Source organism: Lipotes vexillifer, unplaced genomic scaffold (genome assembly GCF_000442215.2).
Source record: "Lipotes vexillifer unplaced genomic scaffold, Lipotes_vexillifer_v1.1 scaffold560, whole genome shotgun sequence".
NCBI lineage: Eukaryota > Metazoa > Chordata > Mammalia > Artiodactyla > Lipotidae > Lipotes > Lipotes vexillifer.
The window spans coordinates 817,770-832,912 of NW_006792210.1; the positions used below are offsets into that span (position 1 = coordinate 817,770).

At 41.2% G+C, this 15,143-nt stretch overlaps 1 protein-coding gene across 1 annotated transcript in view; it reads right to left on the reverse strand.

The window, feature by feature from the left end:
* IL13RA1 (interleukin 13 receptor subunit alpha 1) overlaps nt 1-15,143 on the reverse strand; it is a 56,539-nt gene that overhangs the window by 14,120 nt on the left and 27,276 nt on the right. Inside the window, exons 5-9 of the mRNA XM_007465457.1 lie at nt 14,065-14,252; nt 11,151-11,302; nt 5,277-5,324; nt 4,858-4,990; nt 898-994 (exon numbers count right to left, since the gene is read on the reverse strand). Of these exons, the coding sequence (XP_007465519.1) occupies nt 898-994; nt 4,858-4,990; nt 5,277-5,324; nt 11,151-11,302; nt 14,065-14,252 (618 nt within the window). The remainder of the gene's footprint in view (nt 1-897; nt 995-4,857; nt 4,991-5,276; nt 5,325-11,150; nt 11,303-14,064; nt 14,253-15,143) is intronic.

Here is a 15,143-nt window from a genome sequence, read left to right on the forward strand (position 1 = left end):
TCTAACAAGACACACGGAGTTCATTCCAGCCCCAGGACCTTTGCACTTGCTGTTCCTTTGGCCTAGAATACTCTTTCTTTGAATATCTGCCTGGTTTGCTCCTTTAATTCTGTCCTCAAATGTCACTTTCTCAGAGAGGCCTTCCCTGGCATCCTACGTAAGACGAGCCTCATATCACTTCCTAGCCTTTCTCCCCAGCCCAACTCCACAACTTTACTACTCACTAAGTGAAACCATAGATAGGGACTTTGTTCTGTTCATTGCCACAACCCCAGCAATAACAACAGTGCCTGACACATAAATAGGCACTCAACAAACGTATGTTTAAAGAATACTGAAATAATGATAAAATGCTGATTCTAGAACCAGCTTAATAACCTTATTCCAACTTTAGGTATTTACTGAAAGAGCAAATAATAGCACCAGACTAGTCCCTATGATGAAATCGAGAAAGTAAAACATTCTCAAGGAATGAGTGCTGCAACTTAGAGAAAACTTGAAGTTCTCTTTCCTATAGCATTAAGTAGCAACCTGTTTTGCATTCACACTAGACAAGTCATTTAATTGGTAATGGTCTCCATTTCTAAAACTTATGATCTACCAACCAACTGCTGACAAATTAGGCATTTGAAAGAGTAGAGTGAACACAGGTCTTATCAACAATTCTAAAAATATACAAAGAGAGCACTGCCTGAGCAGAGCCCTGGGATCCAACACTTTTCCCACCAGAAAATGGGTACAATAATATTTCTTTGCCATGCCATACTACCAAAAAGCCAGGTATAGCCAAAATGCTTCCAACACACTGGGGAAACATCAAACACACCCACAAAGAAGAATAACCATTGGCAACCAGGGTAGCAGAAACTGTCAAGCCTGCCTGGGAAGCTGCCTTACCTTTTCAGGTACAGTAGAAGGACTATGATTGCAGCTGCAACGATGATCGGAATGATGAGTAACGTGGTTATGTAAAATGTTGGATTGGCCTTCTGACCTGGAAAGTGAAAAACAAAGAGAAAGACATGAGAAATAAAACCCTTTTAGAAATAAACCAAGCAACAGTTGTATTAGACTAATGAGGTTACAGATATTTCTGCCCTCTACACCAACATATTTCCCCAAGCTCTTCAATTCTCTGATCTTTTGTCATCTTAATAGTGAAAAATAAAGTCCTGCTCTGGTGCCTAAAATTCCATCGATGAAAAAGCACCTTAAGGATTATCTGAAACCAGGATATCTTAACTGGTTTCAGACACTATTAACAAAGATGTTATATTTGTTAAATATGTCATCTCATTAACAGTGACCATCTTTTCTTATTGGTCACTTAGCACTATTAGAACACCTAAAATAATCCTAACAACAACTACCACTACTATTCTTTTTTTTGTTCTTTTTTTTTTTTTTTTTTTTGAGGTTGATTTGCAGTTTTGTTTATTGGGAGGCACCTAGAGGTGTGTGATAAGAAGCTTGTCTTGTTTCTATAAAGAAAAGGGTTCATTCTGGAGACTAAGTTGTTTCTTGCTTTTTGCGCAAGATATTTTTCTGATGCGTGAGTTGGGAATAGTAAATGTACTCAGAAGGCACAGTTAACATAACACATTTTTTTATACCCTGCGGCCTCTCACTGCTGTGGCCTCTCCCGTTGTGGAGCACAGGCTCCGGACGCGCAGGCTCAGCGGCCACGGCTCACGGGCCCAGCCGCTCCGCGGCATGTGGGATCCTCCCGGACCGGGGCACGAACCCGTGTCCCCCACATCGGCAGGTGGACTCTCAACCACTGTGCCACCAGGGAAGCCCCCACTACTATTCTTAATTGAGCAACTACTGTATGTCTGATATCATACTAGGTAATTTTGCATGCTTATATCTATGCTAAAGAGATAGATAATATTACTTCCCACTTATACAGATGAGATGTGTAAGGCTCAGAGAGGTACAGTGGCTTGTCCAGAGGGTTTAGTAAGTGACGGAGTCAAGCCTCAAACCCAGCACTGTCTAATTCCAAAGACTTTCATTAACTGCCTTGCTACACCTAACACTTAGAATGGCATGTCTATTTATTGGGTTGGCCAAAAAGTTTGTTCAGGTTTTTCCATAACATCTTACGGAAAACCCAAACAAACTTTTTGGCCAACCCAATATATGCTCATCTTTTCCACCAGGGCATGAAAATCTGGAAAGCAACTCAGGGCCTAACATTGTGTTAGGCAGCCTCTAAGATGACTCTGAATGATCCCTGCCTCCTGATATTCACACCCCTGTATAATTTTCTGCCCTTAAGGGTGGGCTGGACTACATGTGTGAATAGCAACAGTGATGGGATGTCACTTCTGAGATAAGGTCATAAAGGGCTGCAGTTCTCATATTGGGTGTTTCCTCATATGCTCCTTCTTGTTTGGACTATGCACTGGGGGAAGCCAACTGCCATGTCATGAGGTAGCCCTGTGCAGAGATCCAAATGGTAAGGAACTGAGAGAGGCCTCTGTATTAGTTTCCTAGAGCTGCTGTAACAAATCACCACACGCTGGATGGCTTAAAACAGGAGAAATACATTCTCTCACAGCTCTGGAGGCTAGAAATTCCAAATCGAGGTATCAGCAGGGACACGCTCCCTCTGAAGGCTCTAGGGTAGACTCTCTCCTTGTGTCTTCCTAGCTTCTGGTGGCTCCCAGGAATCCTTGGTGTTCCTTGGATTTGTAGCTGCATCACTCCAATCTCTGCCTTCATCTTCACATGGCCTTCCTCTCTGTGTTTCTGTGTATTCTCTCTTCTTCTGATAAGGATACTAGTCATTGGATTTAGGGCCTGCTCTAGGCTGGTATGACCTCATCTTAACTTGCTTACATCTGCAAAAACTCTACTTCCAAATAAGGTCACATTCACAGGTACCAGGAGTTGGAACTTGAACATATCTTTTTGGGGCACATGATGCAACCTGCTACAGCCTCCATCCAGCATCCAGAGTGGAAATGAGGCTTTCCAGTGACCACATGAGTGATTTTGCAAGTGGATTCTCCAGCCCCAGTCAAGCCTTCAGATGAGACTGAAGTCCCAGTCAACAGCTTGACTGGAACCTTATGAGAGAACTTGAGCCAGATGTACCTAGCTAAGCTATGCCCAGATTTTTGAGCCATGGAAACTGTGAGATAGTAAATATGTGTTTTTTATTTTTTTTATTATTTTTTTAAAATTTTTGGCTGCACTGCACAGCATGTGGGATCTTAGTTCCCCAACCAGGGATCGAACCCACGCTCCCTGCATTGGAAGCATGGAGTCTTCACCACTGGACTGCCAGGGAAGTCCCATATATGTGTTTTTTGTTTGTTTGTTTGTTTTAATTAATTTTTATTGGAGTATGGTTGCTTTACAATGTTGTGTTTTCTTGTTTTTTGTTTCTTTTTCTTAAATTAATTTTTATTGGAGTATAGTTGCTTTACAATGTTGTGTCCAAATATGTGTTTCGTAAGCCACTAATTTTGAAGCTAATTTGTTATGCAATAATAGATAACTAATACAGCCTTGCCTGGCACATAGCTTGCTCAGTCTTTCAATTAATAGGGAACTGACTACTTCAATAACCTGTCTCTCTGACTGTTAGATAGCTGTTAGAAAGTTCTTAAGTTGGTCCTGTTTTGGCCTATGGAGCCACAAAAAAAGATAGCCTATTCCCTCTTCTACCTGACAATACCTCAAATATTAGAATTCAGCAATTATGACTCCCTAAGCTTACTTCGTTAACTGTTCTTCCCCAAATTTTGAGATTCTTCAACATCCTGATTGATTACCCTTCCAAGGAAAGATTCCAGTCTGCCAATGCACCTCTTACAATGTGGTGCCCAGGATGGGATACTGTATACTTTTGATGTGGCCAGGACACTGTGCCCCACCCTGCAGCATTCCCTTGTTCTGGATGCTGCACTATCACTGCTGCCTATGACTGCAATATGCCTTTGGGGGATATTTAAGGGACCGATGTTGAGTCACTTTGAGCTTACAGTCAAATAAAACCCTATCCCTCACCCCACAGCACACACATCCATAAGGGACATGTCTTTCCAATCCTGTACTTGACCCTGGCAGACAGCTTGCTCAGCCTCTCAATTAATAAATGAAACTGATTTTCTTCAAACCCAGATATATGTTTATCTCTATAAAATGCCATCAAGGTCATGGTCCTACTCTTGATTCTGTTACCAGCACATAGGATAGTACTCTAGCATTGCACAATCTGCAGATTTAATCATGCCTGCCTTCTATATTTTTGTTCAGGTTGTTAACAAAGATACAGACAGAAGAGAGGATAACACCATTTGGACTGCAAATTTTCAAAGAGTTGCATATTGTAAATTAACCCTGAGTGATCCGACAATAATTACACAGAAAATACATTTCAATTGTAAGTATTCTCTGGCTGACGTCAAGAATGAAGAACAGGGACTTCCCTGGTGGCACAGTGGTTAAGAATCTGCCTGACAATGCAGGGGACACGGGTTCGAGCCCTGGTCCGGGAAGATCCCATATGCCGCAGAGCAACTAAGCCTGTGCGCCACAACTACTGAGCCTGCGCTCTAGAGCCTGCGAGCCACAACTACTGAAGCCTGCACGCCCAGAGTCCATGCTCTGCAACAAAAGAAGCCACCGCAATGAGAAGCCCGCACACCACAACGAAGAGTAGCCCCCGCTCACCACAACTAGAGAAAGCCCGCGAGCAGCAATGAAGACCCAACGCAACCAAACATAAATAAAATTTTAAAGAAAGAATGAAGAACAGCCCTTTCCCACAATCAATTTTCTGCTTCAACTTAGTTTCCATGCATCAGTGGTTTAACTTTTAATAAAATCCCATTCTCTTACCTATACTCATTGCTTGACTCCAATTACTCCAGAGTTTGTCATCCTCATAGCATAACTTATTTGTTTTGACTCTTATTCTGACTGTGTTCAAATTATCAGGAAGAACACCAGGGACCATGAAACAAATTGTACCCTCAGGTATAAAATAAAAGCACACAAGAAATATTACCAGCTTATTCTCTTTCTCTGCTTCTGAATCCTAAATATAATTGTCTGCCAAATTTTGTATATGATTAAGACTTTGTATTGCAATACAAATTATCTGACTTTAACTCCTGAAAAAGAAAATTGGCAATAATCCACAGAACAAAGTAGTTTGTTTTTCTCAGAGCAGTTCAAATTTAGGATATGCTCACCCTGTCCCACCCCCAATTACCCTATGAGTTTAAGCCCAAATAGCTAAAATTGAATTTACTGACCTCTAGGTTTCCTTCAAATTCTGAATTCTGACATTTGGCCTCTTCAACCTTGAAAATATAAAAAATGAATACATTCAAAAAGTTTTAAAGACTACACTTTATATCATTTAACCGTTTTAACAAGTTTTCTTTTATGCCATTATCAGAGGACCAGGTGCAGTGAAAAAAAGGTAGGTTTTTAAAAATAAGTGGTCAATTACATATCCATATGTGAAAAAAAAGAATCTTGACCCCTACCTCACACTATTTACAAAGTCAATTCCATATGGATTGCAGATCTAAATGTGAAAGTTAAAATAAATTAATAAATAAATACAGCAAGCTTTTAGATGAAAACACACAACATCCTCATGACCTTAAAGTAGGAAGATATCTTAAATAGGACCAAAAAAATATTAACCATAAAGGAAAAATTTTTATAAAATCATCTATATTAAAATTAAAAGCTTCTGTTTACCAAAAAATATCCTATTAAGGAAATTCAAAGGTAATGCAGAGAGTGAGAAAAGATATTTGCAGTTTCTGACAAAGGACTTGCATACATATATATAAAATATATATTTATATATAATACACACACATACATATACCTCATAAATTAATAAGAAAAAGACAGACAACCCAATAGAAAAGTGGCAAAAGACTTGAACAGACATTTCACAAGAGGATATTCAAATTGCCAATAAACATAGGAAAAAGTGCTCAACTTCATTAGCTATCAGGAAAATGCATATTAAATCCACAAGATAACGATACACACACCTACTGGACAACACCAAGTGTTGGTGACGATGTAAAGCATCTAGCATTCTCAATTTCTGCTTTTAGTAGTGTAAATCGGCACAACCATTTGGGAAAACTTATTATCTACTAGAGACAATCACATGTAACCCTATGGCCCACATATGCGCAACAGAAATGTACACACGTGTGCACCAAGAAATAAGTGTGCAAATGTTCATAAAAACTCTATTCATAAAATTCCAAACTGGAAACTATTCAAATGTCTAACAGTGGGAGAATGGATAAATCAAATGTGGTATATTGACATGATGGAATGAATGCAATGACATGCATCTTCAACCACAGGCAACAGTATCAGTGAATATCATAAACATAACATTGAACAAGAGAAGACAGACACACAAAAAAGTTCTGTATAATTCGTTTATATAAAGTTTAAAAAGAGGCAACAAAATTAATCTATGGGATTAGAAGTCAGGATAATAATTGTTCTTTGGGAGAGCAGTGACCAAAAGGAGTCATGATTGAGCTTCTAGGGTACTGGTTATGTAAGTGAACAATCATTTGTGAAAAATCATTGAGCTGTACATAATGACTTCTGCAATTTTTCTATAGTATATACTATATATAATAAAAAGTTAAAAAAAGAAAACTATTATGCTCCGTTGTTGAGAGTATAATATACCAAAAATGACTGGGTTAGAGAAAAGAAAGTAAAATGCAATTTTCTCCTCTACACAATTTAAGTCACATGCTGTCTGAAGTAAAGAGAATAACCAGTTCCTAAAATGTAAATATTTCCAAATCAACACATGAAAATCTGTTGCTTAGTTAAGTAGTCTACTTCTGGCCAACAGGTCCATGAAAAGATGTTCAACATCACTAACCATTATCGAAATGCAAATCAAAAACCACAATGCGATACTATCTCATACTTGTTAAGTGGCTATCATCAAAAAGATAAGTGATGACAAGTGCTGGAGAAGGTGTAGATAAAAGGAAACCCTTGTGCACTGTTGGTGGGAATGTAAACTTGTGCAGTGACTATGGAAAACAGTATGGAGGTTCCTCAAAAAATTAAAAATAGAACTACCATACGATCTAGCAGCCCCAAGAATATCTTGCCATTTGTGACAACATGGATGAAACTTGAGGGCATTAGGCTAAGTGAAATAAGTCAGAGAGAGAAAGACAAATACTGTATGATCTCACTTGTATGTAGAATCCAAAAAAGTCGAATTCACTGACGCGGAGAGTAGAATGGTAATTGCCAGAGGCTGGGGAGTGAGGAAAATGGGAAGATATTGGTCAAGGGTGCAAATTTTCAGTTATATATTCTGGGGATCTAATGTACAGCATGATGATTACAGTTAATAATACTGTATTGTACAGAAACTAACACAACATTGTAAATCTACTATCTCATCACACACACAAAGAAGGTAAGTTTGTGAGGTGACGAATGTGTTAACTCGTCTCACAATGTATATGTATATTAAATCATGTTGTACACCTTAAAATAATCACATTGTACAACCTAAATATATACAATTTTTACTTGTAAATCATACCTCAATAAAGATGGAAAAAATAGTCAACTTCTATCAAAGAGATGTTTAAACATGGGACAAAGACCAGAACACACACTATGATCTTTGGCATTCAGTGCCATTCACTAAATGGTTCCTACCAGCATTTGTGAAGAGTGAAAGGCCAACTGAATGACGAAGAGCCATCCTATCAATATTTCATATAGGGGCAGAGCAAAGGCCACTCGGGGGCTACTGTACACCAGTGCTGGCCATTCGGAATCAGAGGCCTGCTGGGGAATCACAAGTGCCAACTACCACTTGAGCGACCAGGTTGCAGGCTGATGTCCCCCCTCCCCTGGACCATCTCCCAGATATATATATTCCAAAGTCAGCAAATCATTGTGTAAATTGATAGTTCTGGGCTCTTGTTCAAATGTAAATCTCCTTGTGTAGTTTACCAACTGCTCAGATATTTCCATGAGAAAAGGAAAACAAGGATACAGATCACCAAGTAGATAGCTGGCGGGGATGGAGGTAGTCAAAGACAAGTCACTTCCTACTTTATGATTCTGTCATGAGCTACCTCTGACCCAGCACCATGTGATGGCAACAGTTCATGTTCCAGCCTACTTCCCCCTCTTAACTAGAACACCAGGCAAAAGAATTACTCAAAAAAGTCTTGGAAAAAGAAACAAAAAGGGTCTAACCAGCAGAGCTCAAAATCAGCAAGCACACAAAAAGCCGATGACATTCTAGGGGAAGAAACAGCTGGTGAACATCTGCTAAGAGAGAGAACATTAAACTCAAGTGTATAAACAGAGTTAACTGCAAATCAACTATAGTTCTGGTTTTGATGGATAAATTCCACAGTATAGTGTGCTCTCTTCAGTTCAGAAGTTTGCAAAAAAAAAAAAGGTAACTCAATTCAACAAGAATTTATCAAGTGGTGACTATGCACATGGTCTTATACCAAGTGTTCTTGGTCAAAGCTTAATACATGGAGACCAACCTCTGAAGTCATACTTATAAGCTATGTGGCCTGTAGCAAGTTACTTAACCTCTCTGAGCCTTAGCTGCTCAGTAAAATGTAGGTTAAAAGAGAACCTATTTCATCGATTGTTATGAGCTACTGTATAAGAAGTGCATAGAAGAGTATATTTGTAACACATCATAAACAATAAGTGATGGCTGCTACTATTTAACAGGAAGTATTGAGGTGGTCCCGGGGGTCAGACTTTTACAGAAATCTTGACTCTATCACTTATTAGAAATGTGACCTTACGAGTAACCTCTGAGACTGAGTTTTCTCATCTGTAACATGGGGACAAAACAACAGGACCTTGGGACTTCCCTGGTGGTGCAGTGGTTAAGACTCCGCCTGCCAATGCAGGGGACAGGGGTTCGAGCCCTGGTCTGGGAAGATCCCACATGCCGCAGAGCAACTAAGCCCGTGTGCCACAACTACTGAGCCTGCGCTCTAGAACCCGCAAGCCACAACTACTGAGCCCGCGTGCCACAACTACTGAAACCTGGGCGCCTAGAGCCTGTGCTTTGCAACAAGAGAAGCCACCACAATGAGAAGCCCATGCACCGCAACAAAGAGTAGCCCCCGCTCACCACAACTAGGGAAAGCCTGTGCACAGCAACGAAGACCCAACGCAGCCAAAAATAAATAAGTAAATAAATAAATTTATTAAAAAAAAAAAACAGGACCTAGATCCTTGGAGTTATTATGAGGACCAAATGAGACAATTCAAATAAAGTGCTTATTAAAATAGCTAATACATAGTAATTGCTTAATATATGTTAACTGGTATTAGTAGCAGGAACAGCACAAAGTAAACACCACCTAACTCCTCCCTACAGGAGCTTATATTTTTTGGTAGAGATCATGGGTAACTAGCAGGACATAATTCAGTACCAAGTGAGTGATGCAAGCAGCACGTGTCTCAGGATTTCAGACAGAAGAGAACAGTGAAGGCTGGAATAGTCAAGCATATTCGGCTTTCTGATAACTCACTTGGTTGTAAATTCAAGCCTCACCCCCTCCCCACTTGGAAGCCCTTTGCCTTTTCCTTTGTGGCATTATCTGGGGACTCCGGTTTCTGGTGTGAATAATGATTACTCTCTTTCAGCAAACGCCTTCATTTGCAAATATCCAGAAGAGGTCTGCTCTGCTGTGGACCTGGTCACTTCCTCTTGGAGTTACAGCCTGTTAATACCAGCTTATTTTAGTAAATAAAATAATTTAGTTTTTGGGGCTTCCCTGGTGGCGCAGTGCTTGAGAGTCCGCCTGCCGATGCAGGAGACGCGGGTTCGTGCCCCGTTTCGGGAGGATCCCACGTGCCGCGGAGCGGCTGGGCCCGTGAGCCATGGCCACTGAGCCTGCGCGTCCGGAGCCTGTGCTCCGCAAATGGGAGAGGCCACAACGGTGAGAGGCCCGCATAACGCAAGGAAAAAAAAAAAAAAAAAAAAATTTAGTTTTTGAAACTCCCATGATGAGCTAAAGCAAGTGGACCAAGGAATCTGTCCACATGTGAGATTCAGGACTCCTTTAAAAACCAATATAATACACTTGGTTTCTAACCTCTAAAACTCAAATGCACACAGGGCCCAGGCAGGTGGCACACAAATGAGTGGGGCAGTCCACGTGGTCCTAAGGCGCCACCAGGTACCACAGTTTTAAATCTGGGTAAAAAATTCAAATTTAATATACAAGCAAACAAAACCCCACTTTGTTTGTGGTCCAAACAAAAATGTCCTCTGCTGTAAAGCGTAACAATGCGACTGAGGCCGGAGGTTATGCCACATCCTGTTACGCCCAGTGCCCCACAGTGACCTCTAATTAGCACGTTTTGTATTAGATTACAAATAGCGTAAATGTACATAATCCAAAAAATACTGACTACTCAGTACTGACTACTTTAGTTGCCACAAACTCCAAGAAAACTGAATGGCTGTACTGGAGCCTCCAAGTATCAACATAATCTGACCCCAGCCTCATGCTCAGACATCTCTTCCTACTATATTTTGGTCACACCAGTCTCCTTTTTCTCACACATGCCAAGTTCATTCTTGCCTCAGAGCCTTCGTACATGCTGTCCCCTCCGCCCCCAGATCGTCAAATGGCTAGCTCCTGTGCCTCGTTCTGGTCTCACTTCGGATGACTACCCTACCTAATATTCCCTCAGGGCTACCCATCACCCCCATTTAATTTTCTGCCTAACATTCATTCTCTAAAATTAGCTTGCTCATTTACACACTTGTTTTCTAGTAGGTAAGCTTCGTGGGAAAAAAAATTCTCTTCGTCAGGTGTCATGTGCACATAAAATAGTGCCTGGCACATGGTAGGCACGAAATAAAAAATTTTTGAACAAATGAATTAATGAATGGCTGGAATCTTGCAGCCAATGCTACCATAAACTGTCAAACCTTTCACCATACCCTTTCAGAGAAGTTTCATCATCATCATCATCACCATCATCATCAGATGACAAATCTAAGAGCTACATTTCACTGATATTTCAATTTATTACACTGTAAGAAATTCAAGTGAAAGAAAAATATCCAAATAACAACTATCAAAAAAAAAACTTACGTAGAAAATATCATGTGTCTCAGCTTGGCTGTTATTGACTTCTACTTCATAAGATAAGCATCTGCTATAAAAATTCTGTGGATTCTTCCATTGCACGTATAAGTCACCATTTTGGAAGGAGAGATTTTTAATATGTGGAGGATCAGGTTTCACTGATAGAAACAGAAGAATACAAATTAGCTTCCAGAGTTTATTTTGATGAGATACACATATGGGTAGAGACAATGAAGGTCACAGAGTAAATCAAAATAGGGCTGATGCTTTTAATGGCCTTACATGATCAGACACACAGTTCTAGAATTTCTGATTAGCCACGATTAATATAGGGCGCCTAGTAAATGTATCTAAGGAACATCTTTGGGGTGTCTGCCAGATGACACGAACTCTGATCTGCATCTGCTTAGGACATGGCTGGGGTATAATCAGGACATCTAGCTGCAACAAGGAGGGTAAAGAAAAGAAGTGCTTAGGTCCAGATATGCCTCTACGTGATGGGTACCAAGGAGCATCAGGTACAAGCGGTTTCCCCAGGCGACACTCACTTATGCCAATCAAAGACCACAATTAAAACATTAGCATTGGGCTTCCCTGGTGGCGCAGTGGTTGAGAGTCCACCTGCCGATGCAGGGGACGTGGGTTCATGCCCCGGTCCGGGAGGATCCCATGTGCCGTGGAGCGGCTGGGCCCGTAAGCCATGGCCGCTGAGCCTGCGCGTCCGGAGCCTGTGCTCCGCAATGGGAGAGGCCACAACAGTGAGAGGCCTGCGTCCCGCAAAAAGCAACAAAACAAAACAAACAAACAAAAACATCAGCATAGTTTTCCTTGGGACAACTAAGCCTGCGTGCTGCAACTACAGAGCCCACGCGCTCTGGAGCCCGAGTGTCACAACAAATGAGCCCCATGCCGCAACTAAGACCCAACGCAGCCAATAAATAAATAAATATTAAACATTAAAAAATAGCATAATTTTGTCACATGCTACAACATGGATGAAACTTGAGGACATTATGCTAAATGAAATAAGTCCATCACAAAAGGACCAATACTGTACGATTCCAGTCATATGAGGTACCTAAAGTAGTCAGTCATAGAAACAGAAAGTAGGAAGGTGATTACCAGGGGCTGGGGGAGGGAGGAGGGGGACAGGGGGGAGGGGGAATTAGTGTTTCATGGGCATGGAGTTTCAGTATTACAAGATGAGAAAGTTCTAGAGATATGCTGCAAAACAATGTGAATATACTTAACACTACTGAACTGTACACTTGAAAATGGTTAAAATGGTATATTTAATGTTATATAATTATAACCACAATTTAAAAGAAAGTAAAAAACAAAAAATTAGCCTAGTCAATTTAGTTTTTCAGGAGTCAACTATGCTTAAGACCGAGCAACAAAAGAGAATGGATAATTAACAGAAAACAACTTGACAATGTCATCTTCTAGCTGAGAAGGATCTCCCTTTATTTTATATTTTTAATTAATTTATTTATTTTTGGCTGTCTTGGGTCTTCATTGCTGCGTGCGGGCTTTCTCTAGTTGTGGCGAGTGTGGGCTACTCTTCGTTGCGGTGCACGGGCTTCTCATTGCGGTGGCTTCTCTTGTTGCAGAGCATGGGCTCTAGGTGCACGGGCTTCAGTAGTTGTGGCACGCGGGCTCAGTAGTTGTGACTCGCGGGCTCTAGAGCACAGTCTCAGTAGTTCTGGCGCACGGGCTTAGTTGCCCCGCGGCATGTGGGATCTTCCTGGACCAGGGCTCAAACCCGTGTCCCCTGCATTGGCAGGCGGATTCTTAACCACTGCGCCACCAGGGAAGCCCAGATCTCCCTTTATATCACCACTAATCTCTAGGAAGAAGAGCAGCAAAATGAGCTTTAAAAGGTCCAACAGGGACAATCTGCCAAGCCAGGGGGCGGCGGTGGGGGGGCGGGGGGCAGAGAAGGGCTTTGCTTCAGATGATCCTACTTGGCAAGTTTCTGCACACCCCCCACACCCCAACCCCCCGCCCTGGCCTACAAACTAAGCTACCCTGTGTGCACTACTAGAATTCATTTCCATGGCTGTCTGAAGCGGCGGTAAACAGTGTTCTACTCAGACTTGGAAACCTCTGTCGATTCATGATTATTTGTCTATAAATTTTCTGTGTACCACTTAGCCAGAATCTGAGCTCTCTGTTGGGATATCACAACAAATAAATAAACATGATGCTTATACTACTCTGCTATAGAGATTTACAAAACGCTTTTATACAGCTCACGCCATTTGGACCTTACAACAATCCTTTGAGGTCAAGAGGAACTGTGTACCCCCTTTTACAGATGAGGAAGCACTTAGAGTGTTCACTATGCCTTGTCCAAAGTAAAGAAGCTAGAACCTTAAGCAGGTCTCTTAAGTTTTTAAGTTGAGGACTCTTTCTAGTGGGCTGAAACTCAGCTGCACTGGTTGTTCTGATTGATCAGTGCCTGGGTCACCCAGAATGTTAGACAGTTTGAATATCACCCCTGATCACTCCACCTCCAGTCTAAGCTTTTTTTTTAACTAAGAGGCAGATTATCCAGGAACTATATTAAGTCACATTTATTCTGCAGCATCATCCTCTGGAGTGTAAGTAAAAGAGAACAGATCTTGAGTCACAGAGCCCAGGCTCTAATCTCGGTTCTGCAACTGACTACTTGCTCTAAGGCTCAGTGTACTCATAAGTAAACAAGGATAAAGCATGTGGCATGTGTGCTCAATAAATATGAGAATTTCCAAGCTTGCTTCTTTAAAAAGGAGCAAAGAAATATATACATAAATATAGTCCCTTTTTTTCTGGGAAGATCTTCAAACCAAAAATCATCATTTTTTACTATTTCTATTGATGTTCAAAAAAAATAACACTTTTATCCACACTGTCTTAGAGGACTTCTAAAACGTACCATGAGAAGTTAAAGGCACTATATTGAAGGATGGTCTGATTTTTCCTGCATTGTCCTTGACCATTACTTGGACACTGTGTTGTTCAAAACTGGAACCCTTCACCTTAGTCAGAGCAAAGGAACAACCAATGTGTTGACCTTCTCTATAGATGTCTTCACACTGAAGAACTTTTCCTAGGCTGCTGTGCCTGCAAGATAAAATAAGACAACCTTCTGCATTATTTTTAACCAGATATTCAAGAAACAAAGGTAGAAGTTCATTTGCTTGGTTGCTTTTAAATGACTGAAGATGTCCATGAAAAGCCATATTTGCAAACTGGCAGGGTAGCATTTTTTAAAGCCCAATTTTATAATGCGGCTCCATTTCATACTCTAGGAAGAAGTGAATGATCCTTTTCCATGAATACTGGTACTTTCAATAGTTAGAGAAACTAGAAGAGTCCCGACTCTTTTTCCTCTTCTGTATGGGAGATGGCATGAGGCCAGGATGAGAAATTTTACGCTTCCTGAAAATGCCCCATCTGCTCAATCCCATGGTCCTCCTCTGGGCCCTCTGCCTGCTCCTTCCTCGTTTTCTTGGCTTGCTCCTCTCCTTTCTCCTATTCTCAGAGGATTCACATCCGGTCCTCAGCCCGCTGCATATGCCTCTCTACTTCTTACTCCCTCATCCATCCACCCATTTATCACTTCCACCCCTTGACTAGAATTTCTGCACTGAGGATTTTCCTAATCCTGACCTCTCGCCTTGGAGCTAGTCCCAGATTTCTAACTGCTCCACCTGAGTGTTCCTCCCACCTCAAATTCAGCAGCCAAAATGGATGCCCCCTCTTCCCTGCCAAACTGCCTTTTCTTCTAACCATCCCAGTTTCCATCAGTCAGAACTCAGTTTCTCTGGGCTTCTCGATTAGAGCCTTTGAAATCACCTCTCTTCACTTTCCCTATATTCTATCACCAAATTGTGTTACTTCTTCCTTTGCAAAGCTTCTGGGATCCTCTCCTATGATATTCCCCTCATCCTGTTTCATGTCCTCATCACTTGAGGCTTCATGGCTTCTCCAGACTGACCTCTCTGACTTTAT